At 50.4% G+C, this 25288-nt stretch overlaps 2 protein-coding genes and 1 long non-coding RNA gene across 4 annotated transcripts in view; 1 reads left to right on the forward strand and 2 right to left on the reverse strand.

The window, feature by feature from the left end:
• PRRX1 (paired related homeobox 1) overlaps positions 1–17099 on the reverse strand; it is a 38190-nt gene extending 21091 nt beyond the window's left edge. The window contains exon 1 of the mRNA XM_086842415.1: positions 16607–17099. Within this exon, the coding sequence (XP_086698541.1) occupies positions 16607–16847 (241 nt within the window). The 5' untranslated portion in view covers positions 16848–17099. The remainder of the gene's footprint in view (positions 1–16606) is intronic.
• Positions 17100–17358: 259 nt separating this feature from the next.
• Positions 17359–21769, forward strand: LOC111932655 (uncharacterized). Of its 2 annotated transcripts, none has more exons than XR_015273940.1 (4): positions 17359–17686; positions 18989–19054; positions 19164–19243; positions 20346–21769. It is a non-coding gene; the product is annotated as an uncharacterized LOC111932655 (long non-coding RNA). The 2 variants fall into 2 exon arrangements; XR_002866246.2 differs by lacking the exon at positions 17359–17686 and adding an exon at positions 18460–18756.
• Positions 18997–25288, reverse strand: part of GORAB (golgin, RAB6 interacting) — a 29034-nt gene continuing 22742 nt past the window's right edge. Inside the window, exon 7 of the mRNA XM_086842418.1 lies at positions 18997–20098. The gene's annotated coding sequence lies outside the window, so the exon portion shown is untranslated. The remainder of the gene's footprint in view (positions 20099–25288) is intronic.

Below are 25288 nucleotides of genomic sequence, written 5' to 3' on the forward strand. Positions count from 1 at the left end.
GTCAGGAAGAAAACTCTAAAGTTCATTAGGATCTTGATTCTTGTGTTTATTAGGATGTTATCAAAGACTTGGCAGGCCTCTCCAGTTCAAATCACTATAACCTGTCTCACTTTGGCTCTGATGGCACAAAATGGCCCTGAACCACGCGGCTGTTTTATCTTTATATCCATTTTTACCCAATTAACAATGGACACGTGTATTGTTTTTATATATTAATAAATAAGTTTTCTATATCTACTTACGTAACTAAAACTTTCAACCCATCACTCTTTGTGCTCTTATAAACTGCAGAATCATGGAGAAGAAAGAAGAAGGAGAGCTAAGAACCACACTATTTTTCTTCCATCTTTACTCCATGTATTAAACACTCTAAAATGTATATTTTTCACTTCAGTGACATACTAAACATCATGCTATTTTCTACTTAATTTTTTAATAAATCCTGGTTTACCCAGACATATTTGGAAGCCTTTCTGTCAGTGACAGACAAGATTAATACCTTACTGGAGAACAGGACAAACAACAGAAATGTTGCTCCATTTCTGGATTCTTACAGAAAGCCACGGTCCTTCAAGGAGTCACAGCAACGCTGAGACTGGGCTTTGGTCTTGCTGTGCTGGAACATTCAGCCAGGAATTCCCATAAAGGCTCTGGGCACTCTGTTTAGTGAAGCAGGCAAAAATTGGCATCCTGGTAGTAATGGCCTGTTGTTAAGTCAGTTGTTTTGTTTTAAAAGCTGAAGTGTTCCAACCACTCACTGTCAGGTACAGAGCTAAAGGTTGAAAAGCCCCACTTGAGGCAATGCACAGGAAAATTTCAGCCATTTCCTGGTCCACAATGGCAATTTCCATAGGGCAGAGCCTGGAAGACAGACCCTAGACTCCTTTAGGGAAAAAAAAAAAAAATAATAAAAAAAAGGCCTTTTAGATTTATTCTCCTTCCACAGCGACTCGCAGGGAGACCAAGCCAACATCATCAAATGAGTGTCCCGGAATCCTGTTTTATTTCCCAACATCTGACGGGAAGGAGTGCATCAAACCGCTGTCATCCGCTGCCACGGGCTCATTCCTGCCCAACTCACAGCGGATGCACGGACCTCTCCCAGCTTAGACACTGCTTTTACTCAGCAGATACTTTAAGTGCCCCCTGATGAACAGAGACACTTTCCTGAATCAAAACCAACAGGAAGAAAACCCCAAGTCTCCAACGCAAAATAAACTCAAGTCGTATTTCAACCAAATCAGGTCCCAGCATTAGGAGCATTACAGGAGCTGGAGATGAAAATCTCCTTTTAAGCTGGAAAACTCATCCCTGATGAAGGATGGATGAGTTACTAAAACAAATATTACATTTTCTTCTGGCTAACAGGACTCTGCTCAGGGGAGCTAAAATACTCCCAAAGATTATCATTTATGCTGACTTCAAGTCCTCTTGCTTGCTGAGCCCAGGCTGTGATAAAACCTACAGATTTCTCCCCAAACCCCTTCTGTTGGCCAGGCATTTGTTTCTCAGTTGCTCTGGCAGTTTTATGGAACCATAAAATACCAAAACTCTCCGTCCTGGGCATGGGTTCCACCCTTTCCTGGTTACCTGCCAGGAATAAAATCAGGTGTCCCATCCTCATCGCCTGCCTTGGGAGCCCTGGTGCTGCACTCCCCCAGAGCCATGCCCAGAGAGAAGGGTGCCCATGGCCACCCTAATCACAGATCTGCCCCATAGCTCCACCAGCAATGGCTGAAACAGGCCAGGCTGCCCCAAAACAGCACCAAATCCCTGCAGCTGCCCAGACTTTGGGATGTCCTGTCCCACCGGGCAGTCCCAGTTACTGAGGACTGTTCCACCTACTCCCCAGGCTTCCAGTTTTCACACAGAAAGGGCTCTGACTTCTCTCAAATCATTAGAGGAAATAGAGGAAATAAATGTGAAAGGCTTGAAACCCAAAGACTTTAAAAGTTGCTACAGATAGTAACCAAAGGGATTACAGGAGAGGAAATGCCTCCTCTCGGCAGAGATGCTGCTCCTGAGCCATTAGGTCTCCTGCTGTGGGTCTTGCCTTTAAACTGCAAAATAAAAAAGGAGGAAAAAAGCTGTTGGAAAACCCCACCAAAGATTTGCTCCTCTCTTCTTCTTCCCATCTTCCTTACACCCTGTGCTGGCTGAGCTCAAGGCTGGCTGTGCCTTGCTCAAAGCCCAGCTCGCCACGCTGGAGCGAAGCGAGCCGAGGACGGGCCGTGGCACTTTGAAGCAGCCACAACAGAGAGGACATCCTCTCCTCAGGGATGTGCCACACGGGGCTGGCCCAGCCCTGGGGAGAGCAAAGCCAGCCTGGAATGTGTGGCAAGCAGGAGAGAGGCAGCGATGGAGGAGAAGCCACGGGGCAGAGCTCGCAGCAGCCTCCTGCAGGAGCTGGGGGTTCAGAGAGGAGACTGCCCTCAAATCCCAAATCCCTCCCTTCCAGCTTTCCCAGCTGGTTTCAACTGGCTTAGCAGAGGAAATTCTTACAATGCAACACGCTCTTTGCCTCTGATGTCCTGGCAGTTTTTGAGGAATTGGCCAATTTCAACCGCGTTTTGACCATTTGAACAGCAATTGTGAAGATAATTCGGCTCCTATAAGTTTTTTGAAAACCTGGTGGCTCGGTAAAAGGAAAGAGGATTATTAATACCAGGTAGCTGGGTGAGCCCAAGATTTTACAGACCCAAGAACCCAGAGTCTCACACTGCTGCTCTAACAAAACAAGGGAAAATCCCAGCAGAGCTCAGCCCAGGTTGCTCCATGGGCATCCCTGGAGATGCACAGTGGCAGGAGCAGCATTGCCACACACTGCCACCTTCATGCAACCCCCACCTCACCTTCCTGGAAAGAGCAGAGCTGGAAGAGCAGACCAAGCTCCAGATTTTGGTGTTTTTAACTATTAATCGTGGGGAAAGCAGAGATGGAGATGATGGGGCTGTATCTGTGAGCCCTGCAGGGAGGGAACGCAGCCCCTGCTCCTGGGGGGATGCTGGCCACCCCACTCCGGCCGTCCGTGTTCCATTCCCCGCTGCCACAGATCCTTCCGGAGGGCTTGGACCAGTAGATGGCACCAGAATAACAGAAAAGCCCCTCTGCATCTCCCCAAATCGTCCCGCAGCACCATCCCTTCCCCCAGCACACAGCGCACTGGCACCCACCGATGGCTTTTAGCTCTCCATTTTAAAAGCCTGCTTAGAGCTGACTTCTTTGGGGCTTCGAAAAGTTCTACCATGCAAAATCCGAGAGAAAAAAAAAAGAGATTTTTGCCTTTTTGAGGCTTATCAAATCTTTCTCTCTTTTTTTTAAATTCTTCTTCAACTTAGATGCTGCTTTTAAATGAAACAAAGTACCCAAAGCAGTTGCTTTCTCCGAAATTGCTTTAATTTGGAGGCGGCTTCCCCTGTCCAGCCAGAATTGACAGAACTTCTCTGCCTGCTACATTTGAACAGAAAATCATTTTTCTCTCGATATAGAAGCAATTCACTTGAGAAGTGCCAGGCTTCATTTTTTAGGTAGGAAGGTCCCCTTCTCTTTGGCTCTTGTGACTGTCAGAGGAAAGACCAAAGTGCTGCTTCCCCTGCAGCTCCTGCTGTCAGCTAATGACAACATCCCCGACTCCAGTGGGTTCAGCATCATCTCAACCCTCTCAAAACAAGCAACAGGACCAGCTCAGCTCAGGGTGGGCAGTTTCTCCACGAGGTACCTGCCTCTCTCTCGAAGGTATGCGAGAATTTTTCTCTTTACAAAGAAAATGCCCCAAAACAGAATTAACAGCCAGTGCACAACCTGCAGCAAAATCCATCTGCGTCACAGAGAGTTCGTGGTACCTCCTGTGAATACCATCAAGGTGAGTAAGTGTGTTTTCAGAAGGACCTGCCAAAGATGATGGTGGTCTCCAGGGATGGTCTCTGCAGCACAGGATCCTCCCAGGCCCTGTCTCAGCTGTGACACACGACAAGATGTAGGTGGGCACCACACGGTGACACCAAACACCCCGGAGATGCGGCCAGGGCTCTGCCTGGGGCAGGTTTCACACACTTAGGGAAGCACCAGGATTGATTCAGAAGCCTGATCCTCCTGCCTGGAGGATCTGGGACAAATTCAGAGACCACCTGACTTTTCACACCCAGACTGAATTTTGAACATGGCTCAGCCCAGCAAAGCCTTTAAAGCAGTTTGATTATTTTGATCTTTCCCCCACGTCCCCGTTATTAATCATACTGAAGGAAAGCATAATTCCTCCAAACCAAACCTCTTGCCAAACCATTTCTCTGCACATTTTTTACTCAATGTCCCTTCTAGGAACAGAAGACATTTGGAAACCTCCACAACTCCATACTCCTTGGCCAGCAGCACACCCATGACCACATGTCCGCAGACGCCGAGCATCGGTGCTGGAAAATGACCGCGCCAGCGAGGCGGAGAAAGGCTCCCATTGCTCAGTGGTGGAGCAGAGAACCAGCCATGAGGGCTTTGTTTTATGAAGCCTCCTGGAAAAGCTGCCCCTCTGCAGCTCTTTGGGCATTCCTGGTTTAGCAGCTCTTTCCCTGCTGGCCACAACTGAACGTGCAGCGGAGTGAGGACGCGGGGTGACTGCTCCGATCATCCCAACCCTGCAATCCCTGCTGCTTCCTTCCCTTGGTGCCAGGCCTGCACAGCCACCTCTGACCTCCCCAGGGAGCTCACCCCACCACTTCAGCCATGCTCTGTCCCACGAGGATGCTGAGCACCTTTATCCCTCTTCCCACCTCTGATTAGATTTGCAGCTCTCCCTGTTTTCCTCATTCTACCCGAAGCTGGCAGGGTTGCAGTTACAGGAGACACCGCTCGCTCAGAGCTTAAACCTGGCCAGAAACAGCAGAAATCACACACACAACAGCCTGTTGCCTTCAGAGCTGCAGTAAACTCTGAAGAGGTGCTGAAATACAGGAGAAAGTTGGGCTATTCCCATGGCTGATGTTTTCCCTTCACAGCTCTGCAGAGGCTTTGCTATCTCTGTTATTCCCAACAGTGGGATTTGGGAGAGGGGATTGTCCCATAAACGTGTGGCAGCTGGTTCCCATAAGGGCCTGAGTTCTGATCAGAGATGAGGACATTGCTTTCCTGTTGTGTTTCTCACTATGTTTTGGTTCAAACCTGTAAACAGACTCGTACCAAGCAGATCTGCGTTCTCCATCTGGTCCTGTGTTCTGATTTCCTGGCAGGAACATCCCAGCCATGGGATTGTGCAGCACATCCTCTGTCCCTCGGCCAGAGCTGAGCTCCTCAGTTTCTGTGTGAGCCTCAGCCACAGCATTTCACCCAGTTACCCCACCAGTGAGACCAACAACTCATGGCTGACAAAAGCTGCTCTTCCAAAAGGGCTTCCAGACATTCATGGATGCAGCAGCCAGCTCTCTCCTTTGGAGTTATTTCTAGTGATTACACAGCATCTCACAGCTAAAAAATGTGTTTCCTACCTCCTCTGAATGCATGTCTGGCTTTTGCTCACAGCCACTGGCTCTCATTCCACCTTCTTCTGATGGATTTAAAGGCAGGGGGGAGAAAGATTTCTACCTAGAAAGTCACAGATATGTGGATTCCAATCCATCATCACAAGTGTCTGGAAGAGCCCTTGGCACTGCGTGGCCCAAAAGGGACCGCGATACCTGACACAATCCCAAGTGCTCCCACTCAGAGCGGAGATCAGGGAAGCAGAGCAGGGAGCAAAGTCCTTCTGAGGATTCCTGGAGAGCAGCACCATGGGTGCAGCAAGAGAGGCAGGGAGAACAGGGAACCAGGCATCAAAAAGCAAGAAAACCAGGATTCAGCATCCAGCTCCATGCAGAGCTCTTCAACCCTCCCAGAACAAGGCATCCCCTTCACTTGCTGGCTGTAACCTCCTCCAGACATCCTCTCTCTGCTCAGAGGAACACACAAAGTACATCAAGTCAAAGATGAACCTGCCCAGACTGATGAAGGGCAGCTTTCTGGGGTGGTTCTCCTGCTAATCACATCCTAGTTTTCCTTTTCCATCATTCCACCCAGGGACTGTGACCCTTCCCCATCCTCACGCTTCCCCTCAGCTCCATGGGTGCCTCTTGCCCCACAGACATCCCAGCTGAACACAGCACACCAACTTGCCTGGAACGTGGGGGAAATTCAGGGGCAGCACCATTGTGTTGGCCAGAAAAGATGAAATTCAGGATTAAACAACCCCACTAAAGTTTAGTTCCCACTAAAGTCACACAACCACTGAAACCTGGGAAGATTCCCCTCCTGAGGTAGGATGAGCTCTTCACTGTTTATTCCTTGAGATGTTTGTCTCCATCAGAGCTGTGATTGAAGTCTCAACAAGGTTTCCCTCCAAGGAAATCTCTTTCAAGGTTTCCTTATCCTCTCTAGACCTGGGAGGATTTCCCTACTGCCTCACTTATATCTGCAACAGCAGTAGGTGGGGTTGGAAATCAGCTTATACTTGAGGCTGAGTTCTCTCAGCCTCTTCTTTCCTGCTAAACTGGAGCTGGAGCTGTTTTTGCCTCTTCTCTGGACTCTTTCTGACTCACAGCCTGCCCAAAGAGAGCCCACCTGGAGCCCTGCCCCTGGCCCAGCAGCACAGTGAGAGGATGCCCCACCAGCTGTAGGACATGCCGGGGGTGAAAAACATCTGCCTCTCATAAAGATGTGGCGTTTTGCATCGAGCAGGAGAGCTGGTCCAAGGCCAGGCAAGCAGATTTGCAAAGAGTTTGGATCCTCAGAGCCCCGACGGAGCCTCTCTGCTGCCAGCTCATCCCCCCTGGCACTTGACAGCAGCAGATCCCGTGCTGCCCTCCCTTCCAGGGCACCACACAGAAACACTGAGCTGTGATGTGGGGAAATCTCTGTGATCTCACCAGAGGAGCACGGGCAGCCTCTTCCCCCAGCAAGCCAAATGTCTCTACTGGGAATCACTGGTGGAGACGAGCCGGATCCGTGGCAGGGCTCCCGAGGGGGAGCAGCTCTCCCGCAGCTGGAGGGCTTGGCTGGTGGCAGGGCATTGAGCAGGAGGGTTTGCACCAAAATAGGTCATTAGTGAGCGACGTGGGGCTCTGCATTCTTCTCCAGGCCCTGCTTTTTCCTAACGGGAATGCCTCAGAAAACCCAGTGGGGTGGGGGGTTGGGGAAGAGGAATTTACAGTTCCCTTCCAAAAACCAGTCTTTGTTTGTTTGATCGTTTTTTTAAATGATCGAGTAACTTGTGAATACATTTTCTGATGATTCCCACATCCTCCCAGCTGGAGAACGGTTCATGAACAGACTCCAAGCTCTGTAAATGAGCTTGTTAGTCATAAGTCTTCAAACAGGCTTGATAAACAACTTTCAGCCTGCAGGATATTCATCAACCATTCTGTCTGCCTGGTCTCCTGACACTAATTTATTATTTACAGTGAGAGATTCCTCTCCTAAATCACAGGTGATTGTTTCTTTTTACTGATTAGTTGATTTAAAAAAAAAAAAAAAAAAAATTTAAAAAAGATGAGGAGAAACAATGAAAAACAAATCACAAACAAGCACAGTGCTGCAAGCATTTATTCCTGAGCAGTCCTCCTAGTTTCCATGACACGTATCAGAAGTTTTCCAAATGAAACAAACTCTAAGTTAAACGATCTTTTTTGGCCAAACATTCAAGAGCAGCCTAGAGCCAAGAAAAGGAGTGTGACCATCCCAAGCAGCCGCTGGGAATTTCACTGCCTGCCACCAAACGCTCTGGGGACCTTCCAGCTGATGGGCACGTGCTGCTCCCTGCATCCTTTGGGCTTGTGGAGAGCCCAGGCACCTCAAGATGTTCAGGAGATTTCACATCCAGGTGAATCCAGGTGAAGGAGCAGGTTGCTGGGGATGGTGAAGAAGGAGGAGAATCTTCCCAAATAGATGTTTAAGCCAAGCTCTCAAATAACACTTACAGCCAGAAAACTCCAAAGCCCCTAACGAGGGTCCAGGGCTGCACCCAGTTATATTGGCAGGAAAACTGAGACATGGCAAGGTGATCTTGGTCAAGTTCTGGCAGTACACAGAAAAACAGACCTCAGGATTCTGTGGCCAACACACAAAGGCATATTTGAGCAACAAAAGACAGGCTGGGTCATCTGGTCTGATGTTTGGAGGGAGAAGAGCCCTTCTGTTCCAACTGAGATTTTGGGTGCAAGCCTTTTCTGGGTAGGCTGCTCCCAGCACCAGCACACAGCTGACCCTAAAAACCTGTCCTGCAGCTCTCCCAAGTGGAGTGACCCTCTCTGCCTGGGGAACACACGGAGCAAACTCCCTCCTCGAGGGGCTGCCCTGTGTGTGCATCAAATCCACGGCGTGCTTCCGCCTCAGCTCCCCTGGAGAGACACAGAGCCCCATCAGCACTCACAGCAAAGGCAGCAGCAGGCAGAGCTCAGCCCTGGGCTGGGCTGGAGAGCTTTTTTCCTCTCCCTCAGTGTGAAATCACCAAAGCATTTCCTCTGACAAGCTCAAGGACTCAGCACTGGACAGGCAGCCTTCCCTGGGACACAGCCTGGTCTCCAGCCCTGTCAGCACAGGAACCATCCACCCCAAGCAGGAGCTCTGTGCTGGACTCACAAACCTCTGCTCTGTGCCCTCCACCCAGGGGTAAAGGGGAGGCTGCTGGCAGGACAACCAGCACGGAACGCTCCGGGCGTTTCAGCCGCAAGGTAGGAACAGGGCTGTAAAGCTTTATGGAAACCAGCCCAGGCATCGTGGGGACAGGAGCTGCCTGCAGAGCCACCAGCAAGGCCAGATCTCTGCAGCAGCAGGCCCAGAGCATTAACACTCTGTTTTCACTGTTACGGCTCAGGCACTTTTCCCTTTTAAGTCCAATCCATCCCCACAGAGCCCCGACGCGGCTGAGCTGACACGGGGAGAAGTGACAGCTCTTTGAAAGCTGCAAGCATCCCCTTTCTATTTTTTTTTTAAAAAACAAATGTGGATCGTATTAGCGACACTTCCAAAAAAAGAAGATGATTTCCACAGGCACTGAGCAGGTCTTGAGGGCCTCGCTGGCACTGCAGCTCTCCCACCACTCATCCACCAGCAAACCCCAGAGCAAACCAACTATTCCATTCCCCTGTGAGCTCAAAACCAACTCAACCTTCACTGCACCTACACTGAGAGGGCTGGAAGCTCCTTGGATGCTGCCACCCTCTGTTGTTCCACCAGCACCAGGCACCCTGCTTTGATCCCAGTGCCCTGCTGCTCCCTTCAGAGCCCGATTCCCTTTTCCTTTTCCAAGTCTGCCCACTCAGCAGCTGCTGCTGGCAATTCCCTCTTGCCCCAGACTGGCAGGACCACGGGTAACTTTGATTTTGCTTTGGTCAAGGAGGCCACAGGAGAAGTTCATCTGCTGGTGGGCTCAGAGCAGGAAGCGACGTCCCCAAGCTCCTGATGAGTTCCAGCTCTCGGTGCAAAAGCAGTTTTGCTGCCTGAGCAGCTCATCAGGACGTGGAGAGGGTCCCAGCCAGATCTTGAGCGTCTCTTTGGATGTTTGCCCTGCCCAGCAGTCTTGCTGACTGGCTGGAGTTTCTCCTGTAGGAAAATTTCTCCAGCCAGAATGGGGGGAAATTTGGGTGGAATATGAATTGGATGCTGCAATAGGATGTAGTGATTTGTTAAGAGCGCAGCTGGCTCCCTTTGCCTCTCATCTAAGCTTCCCTTCCAGGAACACAAGGCACCAGCATGTCCTGGGCTGCCACCCCAAGGCAAATGTTCGCTTCATATGGGCACGTATGAAATCCAGACTGTCTGGGATAGTGCTTTAAACACTGCTGTAACCTTTTCTCGGCCTCTGGAGGTGAGAGAGGAGCCCTGAACGCTATCAAAACTGAAATAGATGCTCCCTGGCTTGCTCATCAGGCTTCCCTTCCCTCTTGGCCTTCACAGACTCACCCTTGCAGATGCCAGGCTTTCCACTGCAGGAGGTGGCCCTCAGCTTTGGCACCACTGCTCCCTTCCCCTCTCAACCAGAGTCCTCCAGACATCCTCACTTGAAAGGAACTTCTCTCCTGTGATGCCCCCAAAGTGCAGCAGGAGCAGGGCAGGGAAGGAAAGACAGGGCAAACTTACATTTACAGCACAGAGGTGAGCGAGGCCGTGAAAAACTTCAAATTATCTCCAGCTAAGGAATAAACCAGAATTCTTCCCTGTGAGGCTGGTGAGGGCCTGGCACAGGGTGCACAGAGAAGTTCTGGCTGCCCCTGGATCCTGGAAGTGTCCAAGGCCAGGTTGGACAGGGCACCTGGGATAGTGAAGGTGTCCAGGCTGGAACTGGATGGTCTTTAAGGCCCTTCCAACCCATTCTGGAATTCCATAAAACCATTCACAACAGCCTGTAACACAGAGCCTCCGTAGAGATTTCCAGTGGATTTCCAGTAAGAGCTCAGGTTTCTGCTGCATTTCCCCCTCAGGAGGAGCCATCCTTCTCTCCAAACCTTCTGAACCCTCTGGGATTTCACCCCTCCTTTGAGCTGTCTGCTCTCCCACCAGAGCAGCCAGCAGGTTCTGAAGATATTTCCCACAGGTTTTTCTTGGGGGAACCAGCCTTAAAACCTGCTCCACCACCCAAGCAGAAGCTGAGGAGCTTTTCTATGCCCTGTAAAGCCAAGAGGACAGTTCAAACATCAGAGCCGTGGACAACAGCTCCTCTAGCCAGACTGTGATGATTCTCACTTCAAATCTCCACAACCCACCCCAAAATCCAAAGCTCCTTTAGGAAAGGCGAGCAGGGTGGGGAACCAGCAGTGCAGTGATTCATCCTCCCCAGAAACAGAGGCCCAAGTCTGGAATACTGTGACACTTGGTAAATATTCGTGATGTACTTCATTATGCAACAGAGGCCCAGCAGGAACACAGCTCCCTCAGGGCTACTTAATATGGGTTTCAAAAACGATTAAATATATCATAAACAACTCTCAAGCAGGAATAAACACCTATAATCCCATCAAGTCATTCTGGTGATGTCAAAAACCATGGGAGTCAACTCGGTTACCGAGGGGAAAAATAAAAATACATCCTTGAAGGAATTGCAGTCCTGTGTCTGCCTTGTCAAAGACCCAACTCTCCCAGCCCCTCCTGCTTATGCTCTGTCCGTGTTCTTGCTCTTTTCCTCTCAGGCTTCCTCACATCGCAGATTTTGATGAATTCTGCACTTCTGCCGAATTTTGAAGGCAAAAGGATCGAGCTCCTGACTGCAGACAGCAAAACCATTCCGTGCCCGCACAAAATCACTCCACCAGCCAAAATAAAAAAATAAAAAAAAAGGACTTTTTTTGCATGACTCAAAGCTGCTGGTCAAGTCTTCAAACACTAATACTCATCAACTGGCACACACATAAGTGGTCCATTGAATCGCATGCAATGACTCGTGTGAGTAAGGCCTGCACAAATTAACCCTGAGATAATATTTTCCCATGCAATCACTGCTTTATACATCATCAAAAAGATGGAAAATAGACTGGCTAGCAGTGGAAACTCGGTGCAGATGACAGAAAGCTGATGTTCATTAAAAGAGTTCGAGCAGTTTAGACCAAACCTTTCAGTTTTATGAGAGATTTCAAAATCTAATTTTCATGGAAATGTTTTCATTACATTAAGGGGGGAAGGAGGGAAAGTAAAAACCTTCGGCAAAATCTTTTTCAAATTAAAAAGTTGGAAGCTCTGAGTGGATGGATTGAAAACACAAATACCATCAGCAAATTATGAGACCATGAGAACCAGGAAGCAAAACTGATTCTGATCAAAAAAGTGAAATTCACAAACAAATAGAAGTTTCTTCTCACCCATCAAAAGGAAAAGCACTCACAAACAGAGCCAGCTCCCTCCTCTAAATTCACATGGCTCTTTTTTCTTTGCTAATAACAGCACCTTGACCACTTTCATTTATTTCTTTGTGCCTTTTTAAGACTCCAGATATGTGGCAGAGCCATATTCCCATCTTTTGTTTTTGTCCAGAAGCTGCAGAAATTTACAGAACAAACACAAAACATTTTCCCACTTCAAACTGCAGGATTCAGAGATGCAAGGAAAATATCTGACACGGCGATACTCGCTGCAATAACCACGCATCTGCCAGCCTGAGGCCAAAAATCAGACAGATACACCCCAGGAACATAAATGGAAAGGTGTTAATCCAACTCCTAACAATTCCTTGGTGTTAGTTACCTGTTGCTCAACCTTTAGTCAAGCGAACTCTCCTCGGAGCCTCGAGGATACGCGCAGCGGAACCGGCACGCGCAAAGATTTTCCCGACAAAGAACCGCGCTTCTCACGCGGATATTTTAAAACAAGCGCTTTAAAAATCGATAATGATCTGATCCTTGCTTTTCCTGCATCGGTTTCTGGAAGAGGAGAACTCTGGAGAGTTTATCTTGAGGAAGATTTGTTGTTGTCTGTGGGGATATTGAGGCACTGGCCGGATTCCCTGGCTCACCCCGGTGTAACCTGTGGACACCGGCACCAGCTGCTGCCCCAAGATTCTTTTTCCATCAGCAGGACAAGACAGGAAGAAAACTCCTAGGTTTAATCAGCTTTTCCCTCCTCTATCTATTGGTTGTACATCCCCTGTCTACAGACTCAGCATCTTCTGGGAATAAAGGCTGTGATTTACTAACAAAAGAAATGCTTAATACTCCAGGATAAAGCAGAGGTTTACGAAGAAAACCCTGCAGTTGTCCCAGGCGCTTCTTCTCGCCTTCATCCTCAGCAACTCAGCAGCCCAAGGAACTCCTTTCCACATTTCCAAGCAGTGACAGAGCTTTTCCACCTCTTTTCACGAAGGCATATTTGTTTTGTGAAGGATGGGGAGGCACGGACAATTCAGTACTCAGACACACTCTTTTTACTCCCGCAGCAACCTCACTTGTTCTGATTAGAACGAGGCAATTAAGGCAAAATCAGCAGCCATGTGGGAGCAGAGCAAAGCCCTGCAGCTCAGGATCCTGTTTCAGACAGCCAGGAGCAGCAGTCAGAGAGGGTTTAAGCCCAGGCAGCAAGGGAGAGATCTCTGCCCCAGCTCATCCTTCCAGTCTGTGTTTGGAGGCTGCCTCCAAACCCTGCTGCAGTGAGCAGCCAAACTCAGCCCTCCCTGAATTTGCCAGTCCTTTCCTGAAATTCACCTATTTCTCTGCAAAATGCTATCACCAAACAGTGAGAAAAAGCTCTTCCTCAACCTGCTGCCAGAGAAGAGGGGCTGAAGCCAAACTGAAGCTCTGCTTGACCTGCCTGAGCAGAGGAAATCACTCACCTTGTCCCAGCAGGGTTTTTGGGATTTCCTGGAGAAGCAGCAGCAGCACTGCTGAGGGGTCACAATGCTCACTGGGACAGAAAAAAAATCATGGGGGGACTCAGGCAACCTGTGGCCAGCTTTAATTGATAGAATAGAATCTGTCAGCCCCCTGACTGCCAGTACTTTTATACTGAAGAGAGATTAAAGGACAGCAATAACCCCAAAACACAGGGCTTGAGCACGTAATGGACTGCAGCACAGTTTACTCACTCCTTACAAAAGGAATCCCAGCGTAACAATTTTTCTTTTGCTGTTCATGCTTTCTCCACACCATTTTATGAGCCATCAACAGCGAGTTTCAAATAAACCAACCAAGAACAACATGAAAAAAATAAAAGAAAAAGCAGAAGGCAAAAATCTAAAAAAAAAACAAATAATTGAGAATTACCCCAGAGCCACAAACTCTGGGAGCCCACAGGTAACTGACAGGTTCCTGTCACCCTCAAAGGGCACAAAAGCAATAGGAGCTCACTGCCTTTTCTAGGAAGCTTGGGGGATCCCCTCAGCTGAGCTGGGACTGCATTTCCATCCCAGCTTTAGCCAGGGTTAGTGAAAATCGTGCCATCATTAACAGGTTATTTTGTGACAAATTGGAAACTGGGATTGCAAAGCCTTCCCAGCTAAGCAGCAGAGGCAGGGAGCTTTGCCCTGATGTTTATCAGCTTTTAGGGGAAGGTGTTCAGAGGCAGGAGTTGGAGTTGGTGAGAATGACAGCTCCTTAACCCACGGACAGCTCTCCCTGTAAATATCAGAATCACAGCTACTCCCAGGAATGTTTTCTTCTTTTTAATAAGAGAAATATTTTACCCTGAACCTCTCTCAAATAAAATAGTGGTGAAATAATTCCTTCGATTTCAAACGCCCAAATAAAACCTTTTGTCGTTTCTGCGGCAAACTACTCTTAATTTCTGTTAACAGAAACAGCACAAATAATTCGGTTTTTCACTTCAGTTTGGGACAGAAATCAGTGGCAGATCAGCTGTTTTTCCTTCAGGTTGGAAGAACATTTTTAGTATTCTTGAGAAATCCACGATTTCTTCAAACGGCTTTTACCTTTTCTCACTTAAAAACACGGAGAGTAACTGAGCCCCGTGTTAGCTTTTCCACTGAACCAGTTCTCATTTTCCACCCAGAAAAAAAGCTCGTAGCTCTGTTGCACTTCCTAACTCCCGTCCTCTTCCTGCATGGATTGCAGAGCACTTCACAGAACACACGCAGCAGGTAGGGAAACTGAGGCACGGAGCCTCCAGGGACGTGCTAAATGCATCCATGAGAGAGCCAGAAAACCCTGATGCCAGTTCTGCCCAATAAACCTGGGAGAATTTATTCCTCCTCCTTTCTTTTCTTTGTCGTTGCTTGCTTTAGAATACTTCTAAAACTTTCTAATTCACCGCAACGGTATTAAAACTTTTATAGATTTATATAATTTATAAATCCTTTGTAGCTGTAGTTTGGTTCCTGCTCAGCAGTGCTGGCTACAAAACAAGCCCTGGAACTGCTTTTTTAGGGGGGTTCTTTACATGTTCTAAAAGCAAGGTGAGTGTTGGTGAAACGCAGTTTTCCCCTTTTTCACGCTGCCCAAGCTCACAGTTGGCAAATCAGGAGTAAATCGGAGTAAATCCGGAATAAATCCATATTAAATATGATAAACTAAATTAGGTACGGAGCAGAAATAAAAAAAACAAACCAAACTTGTCTGCATTTGAGATCTCGGGGATTCTCCAGCGGCACAAGGAGCTGAATCGGGGGCAGCCGCAATCGCTGCCTTCCCCACTAAAATACACACTTTTAGAGGCAGAAATTGCACTTTTTCGGGTCCTGGGAAGGGAAATATTTTTTAGCCGTGTCCCAGCGGCGGTCGGTGCGGCTCTCGGGGGGCAGAGGAGCCGCTCCCCAGCCCGCTCCTGGAGGATGCTCCCCGCCGGGAGCGCATCCGGCCGGGCTCGGGGATGCCACGGGCGCTCCCGCAAGGAGCGGCTGCTTTCGGGAAGGTTTCCCTCTTCCCCAGCTCGGTTTCCTTCGGAATACCGAAAAAACCACGTCGGATCCATGGGGGAAAAGGAGGGTCGGAGGCGGCTCCCCGAGGGGGGGGAAAAAACCCAACAACAACAACAAAAAAAAAAACCAACAAAAAAAATCGAAAAGCGAACGAAAATTGCAATTGGCGTTTTCGTTCGCTTCTCGTTCCGTTTTGGTTCTTTTTCCCTCTTTTTTCGCCGGGAAGCTCCCTCGGAAGCGAGCCCGTGTCCGCAGCCGCGGCCAGCCCGGACCCGCACGGAGCTCCCGGGCAGTCCCTGCGGCCGGGGATGTGATTATTTTAACAGAGAGCGGGGTGAAGGGGGGTTACTGACCCTGCACACCCCCATCAGCCTCCCTGACAGCGCTGCCCTTGGAAAACGCCGCCCCATCCCGCCGGGCTCCGTGGCTGCATCCGAGATGCCGAGCTCGGACTCTTCGGGACGGGCACTTCAGAGCCGGCTCTGCCCCCCTGTCCTTTCCCCCTGTCCTGCCCCCCTGTCCGGGTGGGAGCCAGGGAGAACCGGGGCCCGGCGGGGAGGGAACCTGCGGCTCCGCTCGGGAGCCCCGCACGCACCCTCGGGAGGTTTGCGAGCCCCGACGCTCCCGGCAGGGGCATCGCACAATGCCGGAGCCCATCCCCATCCCCGAGTCCCGCAAAAACACCGGGCCGGAGGGACGGGAGGATGGAGGGGATGGATGGTGGGGATGGTGGGGATGGATGGAGGGGATGGATGGATGGGATGGATGGATGGAGGGGATGGATGGATGGGATGAAGGGGATGGAGGGGATGGATGGATGGAGGGGATGGATGGAGGGGATGGATGGTGGGGATGGATGGAGGGGATGGATGGAGGGGATGGATGGAGGGGATGGATGGATGGATGGATGGAGGGGATGGATGGAGGGGATGGATGGAGGGGATGGATGGAGGGGATGGATGGAGGGGATGGATGGAGGGGATGGAGGGAGGCTCAGCGCCTTGCCCCGTCCAGCCAAGCGCCGCTCTCAGCCCGGCCCGGCAAGGACCGGAGGAGGGGGCCGATGCTCCCCGGGATGTTCTCCGCTTCCCCACAGGGTGCAGGAGCCCCGGCACGGGACCCGACGGGCGAAGGGCAGCTCGGTGGGGTTAACCAAGGGTGGGTGCCGACCCCGCCGGGCTCCCCGCACGGCCGGGAAGGGCGGCTCGGGGAGCGGGGGAAGCCGGGCTAAGCACCGCTGGAGCCCCCTCGGAGCCGGCCAGAGACGGAAGGGGAGGATGTCCCCGCACTTACTGTCCTGCTGCGGGGTGTCGCTGCCGCTGGTCAGCCCGGGGGACTCCAACAAGCTCCGGCCGGGCTCGCCGCCTCCCTCCTCCGCCTGGGCGGCCACCATGTCGCCCGCCTCCTCCAGGTCCAGCAGGTGACTCACGGAGAAGTTCTTCTTGGCTTGTAAATTGTCCAGGCCGGCGGGGCCGTCGAGGCGGGCGGGCAGCAGGGCCTGCCTCTCCATGGCGTGGGCATAGCTGGACGCCATGGTGCCGAGCGGGGCTTTTCTGCCCTCGCCCCCCGCGGGCGCCCCCCGGCCCTGCGAGGGGGGGTGCGCAAGGAGAGGAGCGGGGGAGAACGGGACCCGACGGCGGCGGCTAGGGAAGCCCGAAGGGGAGCGGGTAGGGCCGGGTTTAAAACATGCCGGAGGGGAGAGGCGGCGGCCGGCTCGGGGCGCCGGGAGCTGCCGCCGGCCGAGAGGCGCAGGGCGGCTGTGGGGCCGCTGGGGCGGGTGCGCCCCGTCCTCTCCGCCCCCGCTGCCGCCGGCTCCGCTCCCTCCGCCCCTGCCCTCCCCTCCCCTCCCCTCCTGCCCGCACTTCAAACGGCGGGGGCGGCTCCGCTCCGCTCCGGGCACCCGCGGGAGGGCGGCCCCGGCGGGACGTGGCACTGGGAGCCCCCGGGGAGCCCCCGGTGCTGGGCAGGACCCCCCGCCCCAACTTTGGCAGCCGGAGCTGCACCTGGAGGGGAGGGGAGGGGAGGGGAGGGTGGACGCGCCGCTGGGGCTGGGGAGAGAGAAATAGCGAAAATGAGAAATGCAGATGAAAAGGTGAGCAAGGGTAATGGAAGAGAAAGTGCGAACAGGACAGCGGAAAGGAAGAAGGGAAAATAGAAAAAAAAAAAAAAAAAAAAAAAAAAAAAAGAGGAAGAAAAAGTGCAGCAGAGAACTGAGAGAAACAGACCGAAAGGGGAGTAAAGTGAAAAAAAGAACAGAAGGGAAGAGAAAAATAAAAACAAAAAACCGAAGACGCTGTCGGAGCTGCTCGGGCCGGCAAGCAGAGCGTGTGGTGGCCCTGGTGGCCCCTGGGGACAGGGACAGGGACAGGACAGGTAATGCCCTCGGAGCTGCCGCAGAAGGGCCCCAGGACGGGCGAGGGGCCGGAGCCGCGGGCCAGGAAAGGCTCCGAGCTGCCACAGCCAGCCCACAATTTCCATCCCCCCTGATCTAGGGAAAGAACATTTGATGCCATCAAAGGGCTCCAGATTGAAAACAGATGTGCTTCCCCGAGCCTCTCCATGCATTTAATTAAGGCGCAGGCATGGAGGAGACATTTTCATCATTAGTTTGCTTTCAGCCCCCCCCCCCCATCCCAGTTTACCCTTTGCAGTCTCAAAGACCCAAAAGAGCAGGGCAGGGCTGCAGAACTCTGCTGTTCCCTGTTCGGGGGGTAGACAAAACTGATGGGTACTGGGTGGAAAGGCCAAAAAAAACCCCAACTTTGGGACAAGTCGTGCGTGTGCACAGGAGAGTGTGGGTGTACGAGCACCCAAAATGCTGTGGGTGCATCTCTGTATGCAGCACAGAGTGACTTTTTCTGCATCTGAGGGAGGATCTGCGTGCTGTCCTGTGGTGTGTGTTCACATGTTGGATGGGGAGGGAGTTGTGCCTTCACATGGGTGTGCAAGGCTGCGTCTGACTGGTTTTTGCATGCTGGCATCTTGTACCCTGGCTCTCTGGGTTCAGGCAAGGCAGGGTGGGTGGTCACCTCTACACACCCTGATCATGAAATGCCCTTTTCTCTGCCTTTCCCAAATACCTGGCTGCTGCCTCCTTTCTTGGTGAGCTGGGCTTTACCCTCTTTTTCCCCCTGATCTGCTTCAGGTGGGTGTTGCAGCTGGCTTTCCTGAGTGGGTGCTGCAGAGACCCAGCCACAAACATCCCTTTCCACGGGCACTGGGGTCTGCTCTCAGCCTTGGGGGTGTCAGCAGGAGCCACAGAAACCAGACCAAGAGGTCTCTGTGCCACCTTCAGCAGTGGCATCACTGACATCCCTGATGAGATCTCCCCATGTCTAAGTGCATCCTTCAGACAATGCTCCTGGCTTTGGGAATACAGTCTGAATTTCCCCTGGGAAGAGGAAGAGCCCAGCTCCAAGACTGAAGCTTAATTCCAATATAAGGTGCCTGATTCACATTCTGAACGTGACCTGAAGCCCTCCTTTCCCAGGTGCCTCCTGCAACACCACTGCATTTCTGTCACTGGGTGGGATGGACGAGCTAAATCCAGTGGGAACTCTGACAACTCTGTCCCAGAAGGGAGACTGGGAGCAGTGGGCAGCCTTCAAAACTGCACAGAGCTGCAGTTCATCTCTCAATTATCTCTGTTATTATTACCCTTTTAACATTCCACAGGCCATCAAGAAGTTGATCAGACATTTATTTCCTGCCTCACCATTGCTCTGCTGTCAAGCTGCACAGGTAACTCCCTTTCCTGCCCATCTTCCCATCCCACTTTTCCTCTCCAGCCCCATTGCTCCCTTTCCCAGCTGTCCAGAAAATGCTTGTCTTATGCTCACACTCCAAGCAGGGCAGGAGCTTCTGAGCTGCTTCTAACAAGGGTGAAGAAGAAAAAGCCCAAAAGTCCTGAAACAACCAGAAGTCTGCCAGGTAAAGCACCCACAGCTGAAAGGGTCAGCCTCACACCACAGCCAGGCCTCAGTTTAGCCCTTCCTGCTCCCAAAAGTAGTTGTCATTTTGAAGGACATCAGTGAGACTCACCAGCTGGAGCCTTGCCTCAAAACCTACCTCCTCTATGCTGTGATAATGTTCAAGTCTGGGAGAAAGTGAAGCAGAAACCACAAACTCCCCCATTTTCCTTTCCCTAGCTGCATTTCAAGAAGGGGAAACCCAAATATCTGCATCTCTGCAGATGACCAGCACATTTTGCTTCTGCTTTCTTTTCTCATGGAAAATCACAAGCACCCCAAAATGCCAGTGAGAAAGTCCCTAGCTGGAGTGTATTTTTGATTCTTGATGTTTCCCATGAAGTCCAGAACCAGCTGCTCCTGTGGTTCCCAGCTCCAAAATGTGGGCTGCCCAAATATAAACCCTCAGAAACAGGACCTGATGAGCCTCTCAAGGATCTTGGAACCAACAAGAAACACCCAGAGCAGATGAGCAGCTGTAAAATCCCCGTGGCAGCTCAAACACCTTGGGGTTGGCATTGGTGGCTGCAGGAAGGTGCAAAGCACTGAGAAAGACAAACCTTCTTCACTCACCATCAACACCACATTTTGTAGCATAGATTGCCTCCTTCTTTCAGGTGCTCTAAATAGCTTTTCTTCCACCTGGGTTTAAATAAAAGAAACCAGGCAGAAGAACCTGTGATACTCAGGTGTGTGCACGGCCCTCAGGTGAAGAAGTGTTTTGCTCAGTGAGGGAAAGTCCTTTGGGTCTCTCCTAATTAATTTTCAGTGTGTAAAGTCTTAGAGCCGTTTTTTGATCTGCCAAATGTGTTTCATCCTAGAAATAAAGAAAAAAATAAATAATAATGCAGGGAGGAAGTGAGGAGCAGGAGCTGACAGCTAGAACAAGTGCCTGTGCCTGTAGGAAACCTGACCAAAATGCACACACCATCTATTTCTGCTCCATGAAGACATGCTGAATGCCCTCCAGCTTTGCTCTCCTGAGTGCCTGGATGGGCTACAAGCAGTTTAGATTGGTGATTCAGAGGGCAGGAGGGCACAAATGATGTTTACTCCTCTCCTAGGTCCGTGGCAGCTTTGGAGAGGGATTGATCCAACACAGCCCTTCACCCAAAACAGCCACAGCTCCTTAGGGGAGAGCTGATGAGAGATGTTGATTCAGAGCATCTCTCTGCCTCTTCTCAGCCTGCATCCTCAATGTCCCATGCCCAGCCCAGTGATATCCCCACTGCTGACTCCTTGATGCTGCAGTGCTGTGGAGCCAAACCAGAATTCTTCCACCCCAGAAAGTTTTCCTCCAGTCATCCCATCACGCTGGTTTGCTTTTGTGCCTGGCCTCAAGCCCTTCTGCACTTGCTGCAGGCAGAGCTGGGTAAGATCTGCGTGGAGCTGGAGACAGGGAGCACCTGCAGGATCTCACATCCCTGTACAGGTGTGGGGGAGATTTTGGGGGTGTGTGCAGGTATCGGGGTCTGGAGCCAGACCTGTCCCTCACAAACTCCTACACACTTGGACCAAAGCCCCCTTTTTTCTCTCCTCCCCACACAGAGGTGCATTATTACATCTGTGGGGATCAGGTAGTCTACAGTCCTTCCAAGCTGTAAACTCAGCATCAGGGTTTCTTTTAATCCCAAACATCTTGATGTCATCTGGAAATGCCACGAGCAGTTTATAATTAGGGTTTAGCATGCAGATTAATACCAGCAGCTCCAGGGTGAACAGACCATCAGAGTCTAATCAAAGCTTAAATGGGACAGCAATTTAGTACTGAGATTTATTATTCCTCTGCACAATATTTTGAACCAGAGGCTGAGTTCACATCACACACAATCATTCCTGGAAGTGCTAGCACATCTCCAGTCAGAGCAAGGTGCCTTGTTACTTGTTCATGGGGGTGATAAATACTTGGCTCTGGGAACTTCTTCAGGAATATTGCAGCATTGACACTGTACAAGATTTAGAACCTGGGGCAGGAGAACACTTGCACACATGCTCCAGCCTCATGTGCATGGTGGGGCAAGGCCATGCACTTACATTTTATTTTTTTTTTGCTGTGCACCAGGTGTAATAAGGGAGGTTTCCCAGGATAGCAGCTGAGGGGTTTATTTCTGCCACCTCCCCTGGCCACGTGTTGGGGAGGAAGGATGGAAAGCTTTGTGTTACTCAAGGTGGGGATGAAGCCACCTCACAGCAGCAGAACTTTCATGGGGAACTGGCACTCTGTGGAAGGCTCAGCTAGGGGCTGGGGAGGGAGTTCTGTGCCCAGTGCAGCCAGGGACAGCTCCTCCTGAATGGTATTTCTGCCAAGCCCCATCTGGATGGCCCCTGGGAGTACCCCCAAGTCTCAGAGGTTTGATTTTCATAGTAGGGCACAGCTGGGTTGGCTGTGCAGCACCTGGGTTGGAGTTTTCACTAACAGGGCTCCAACCTGCCTTGCCCAGACCTCCTCTGACCCAGTCTGAGCTGGAGCTTTCCCCTTGCCTTGTCATTTATGAAACACAAGAGGGAGGAGGGGGCTGAGAGGGTGGAAATCAATTTATCAGTTTGTCTGCACTAGTCCCAGTTTTTAGATTCCATGTCACAGCTCCCACAGCTGTCACCTAGCTTTCAGCAGAGATGACAGGCACATTCACCAGCTGCCAATGGCAAGAGCTGCTTTTCTGTTTCCTTTTTCCATCATCTCCACCAAATGGGAGAGGGGCTGTGAGGAATATCCTGATCTCTTGCTGGTTGTGGATCTGAACTAGAGTTCAGCTCTTCCCTGCCTTGGCTTTGCTCCTGTCAGGGCTGCCATGGGGCTGGCAGGAGCAGATGTCACACACTGTGGCCTCTCAAGACGATCCTTAGCTGTGGGTTCCACCAGGAAAGCACAGAAGTATCAGCACAAACACCTCCTCACCACAGTTTTGTTGCAGTGGTCGTGTCCTGCAGGTGGATGATGCCTGTGCTCATTGCTCTGAGCCTGCTCCAGCACCTTGGATTTGGTGCTGGAGCGGTGGATTTGGATTCAGTGGATTTACCAGAAGAGGAAACCGGTAAGAATTTAATTTACCTGGTAAGAAACCAGGCTGTGGCACTTTCAGGTTGCCAGTTCCCCTATGACAGCGACCTGGTGGCACTGAGAGAGCCACCAGGACATCCAGGCACTCCCCCCTGCCCCAGGGCAGCTGAGCAGGGCTGGCCAAGCTAAATGAGGGCTAAGCTGTTGTTCCCAAGGGCTCAGACTCGAGCTGGCTCCAGAGCTGCCTAAGGAGCTGTGGGTTTGGATAAGCCAGCCGTTTAACCGGGCTTTTATTACCAGGCAGGGTAACAAAAGCACTCAGAGGTCACCCGGGAACTTTAATCAGCACCGAGGGTCATTGGATAGCAGGATAGGAGGGAGGAGGGCACGGCCCAGGGCACGCAAATAAATAAATAGATGTATTGAAACCACCTCCTTCCTCCAAGTGATTTCTCTCTCTTTCCCTTTCTCCGTGTACACACTCTGCTCCTTACAATCAGACCTTCAAATGGCCCTAATTTCCCCAGCAGAAAGTCCAAGATCTCCTGCAAATTTAACTAAGGAGTTTATCCACAAGGTTTGGTTGAGTTTTTTATTTTAAATCCCTTGCTGCTGGAGATGAAAGTTCAGTCTGCTGGACTGCTCTTGGGCTGGGTATCAGATATCCCTAACCCCAGAGAGAGAAAAAATGTCCCACCAGCTTCTCTCCCCTGCAGGAAAGGGGAAAAAAAAAAAAAAATCCCCACCACCTCCCATAATCAGAGTCTGGGCAGACAAATTGGCACCACTCTTTTCTCCCTCCACCCCCCCTCCTTTCTGGAAGAGGACTAACCCTTCAGAGCACAGTCACAACTCACAAATATTTGTGGGTATTATATTGCAAGAGGGAAAAAAAAAAAAAATCCAAAGGAAGGTAACTGTTAAAAGCTTAGTCCCTCTCCCATGGAAAGCAGCTTTATGCACGTCCATAAATCTCCTTTGTAAGTGGCCATTAAAACTGCGTCTTGTTTAATTTTTTTTTTTAAAATCTCATTTAAACACTTTTTCTCATCTTGCAAACGAATGATGTCATTGGCAGGCCCAGTAATGAACTGAAAAAAAAAAATAAAAAATCAACTTTCTAATGTTTTGGGGGCTCTCTCTAAACGCAAACCCTTCAAAACCAGTTTGCTAATCCAGCCAAATACTTAAGCACGTGCTTAACAACCAACTTGTGTTTAAGTGCCTTGCTCCCACATCTGTCCACACTCATCTCTGTGCACAAATGATGGGCCTGAAGGGAGGAGAGAGTCTAAACTGTGGCAGGGTGAGAGTTCCTGGCTGCTGAACTCTTGGGCTGCTCCTTGCACGGGTGACACAACAGGACAGAGACCCCACAGCAGCTGCACAGGACAAGATCCTCACTTTGGTTGAAAAGGCTCCTTCCTTGCTGGCTACTTCTGTTGTTTGGGTTTGGTGTGTGGCTGGAGGTTTTAGGTTTATTTTTATTTTTATTTTTAATTTTTTTTGGAAGCCGTTTTAACGAAGTGGGAGCAAAACCAAACAGCAGGCTGAGCAAACGGGGGAAAAAATAAATGCAAAAGTTGCAAACGAATAATTGGTGTGGTTTTAATTAAAAAGTGGTTAACTGTTTCGGGGTGAAGAGCATGGGTTTGGGTTGACACCATCTGAACCCTGGAAAGAGCATGTTAAGCTGTTCACCATACTGTGGGTTAAGAAAATGGGAAATAAATACATCCCAGCCCCTTGGAAAACTAAACCATCTTTAGGGCTCAGCTGTAAACTTTCTTCAGCAATTTATTAGAGTTCCAGAAAACACTTGTTGAGTAGCCTTGGCCTGTAATAAATATCAGTCCTTGTTTGTTTGTTTTTGTAATGGGAACAAAACCACATCTTTTTCTTTCTCAAGTGGATAATTTAATTACATGGCAAGAAACACATTCATTGTCCAAAATACCCGGAGAAGATTGCCACGAAACTCAGCAGTTCAGTGGTGAGAGGAGGAGAGCAGAGCCAGCTGATACCAGAACTGGCTGCAGGGAAGGTTTGTGATGGCACATTTTGCTGGAGCTGATCCTGGGGTTGTCATTGCAAACAGGAGACAGGCACCTCTGTGCAAGGCACTTCTTACCCCACACAGAGAACCAGAAGGGAAAGGCAGAGGGAACCAAAGGCAATGAGGGACAGGGAAGGGACCTGTCTGGGCCACACAGAGGGTGTGAGGTGGCAGTGGGGGTGAACTGATCCATCTGTTCTCATGCACTCCCTCAAACCTAGCTCTGGTCTGAAAATATCAATGTTTTCTTCTAGAACACTTCTTGCTCTTCAGGTTGTCACCCCTTCCGTGGGGACTTGTCCTGGCCTCGGTGGTAGGAGGCAGAAAGTGATCCCAAGAACATCTGGAGGTGACACCCTGTGAGAACAGGGGAGTGCTTGGGAGCACCCAGCCCCTTCTGTGCCCCCATTCCTTGGGGAATGCCTGCCTTGCAGAAAGAGAAGCAGGAGTCCTTTAAGATCAATTAATTAAGATCAATTCTTGATGGGCTTGGTTCACTCGGTTCATTCATTCCCTGCAGGCAGCTTCGGGTTTTTCAGAAAAGACTTTTCTTTTTCAAGTTTTCATTTCAGACTTTTCAGAAAAGTCTGGAATGGCTGAAGGGTGGCACTATCCAGATAAGCAATTACTCAGTGCTCTTTCCCAGGCACAGCCTGGCAATTATGGTCAGAATCCAAGAATCAGATGACTGCAGAAAGACAGACCCTCACTCCTCTGAGCTCGTCTTGAGGGACACAGTTAAGGTGCTGATGTGATGAAAGCCACATTCAGCTCTGGGATACGAGAGCCAGATGCACCCAGATGACTCCTCCAAAGGTGCTGCTTACCTGATTTGTAGCAAATCAAGTAGAAATCAGCCATTCCTGTCCACACAGCTCCATCGTGCTGTTAAACAGCCAAACCCTCTTCTCTTACATGTCTTTGAGAGAGATGAAATCCATATGGCCCAG

The sequence above is a fragment of the Cyanistes caeruleus genome, chromosome 9, assembly GCF_971803275.1.
Source record: "Cyanistes caeruleus chromosome 9, bCyaCae1.hap1.1, whole genome shotgun sequence".
Classification (NCBI taxonomy): domain Eukaryota; kingdom Metazoa; phylum Chordata; class Aves; order Passeriformes; family Paridae; genus Cyanistes; species Cyanistes caeruleus.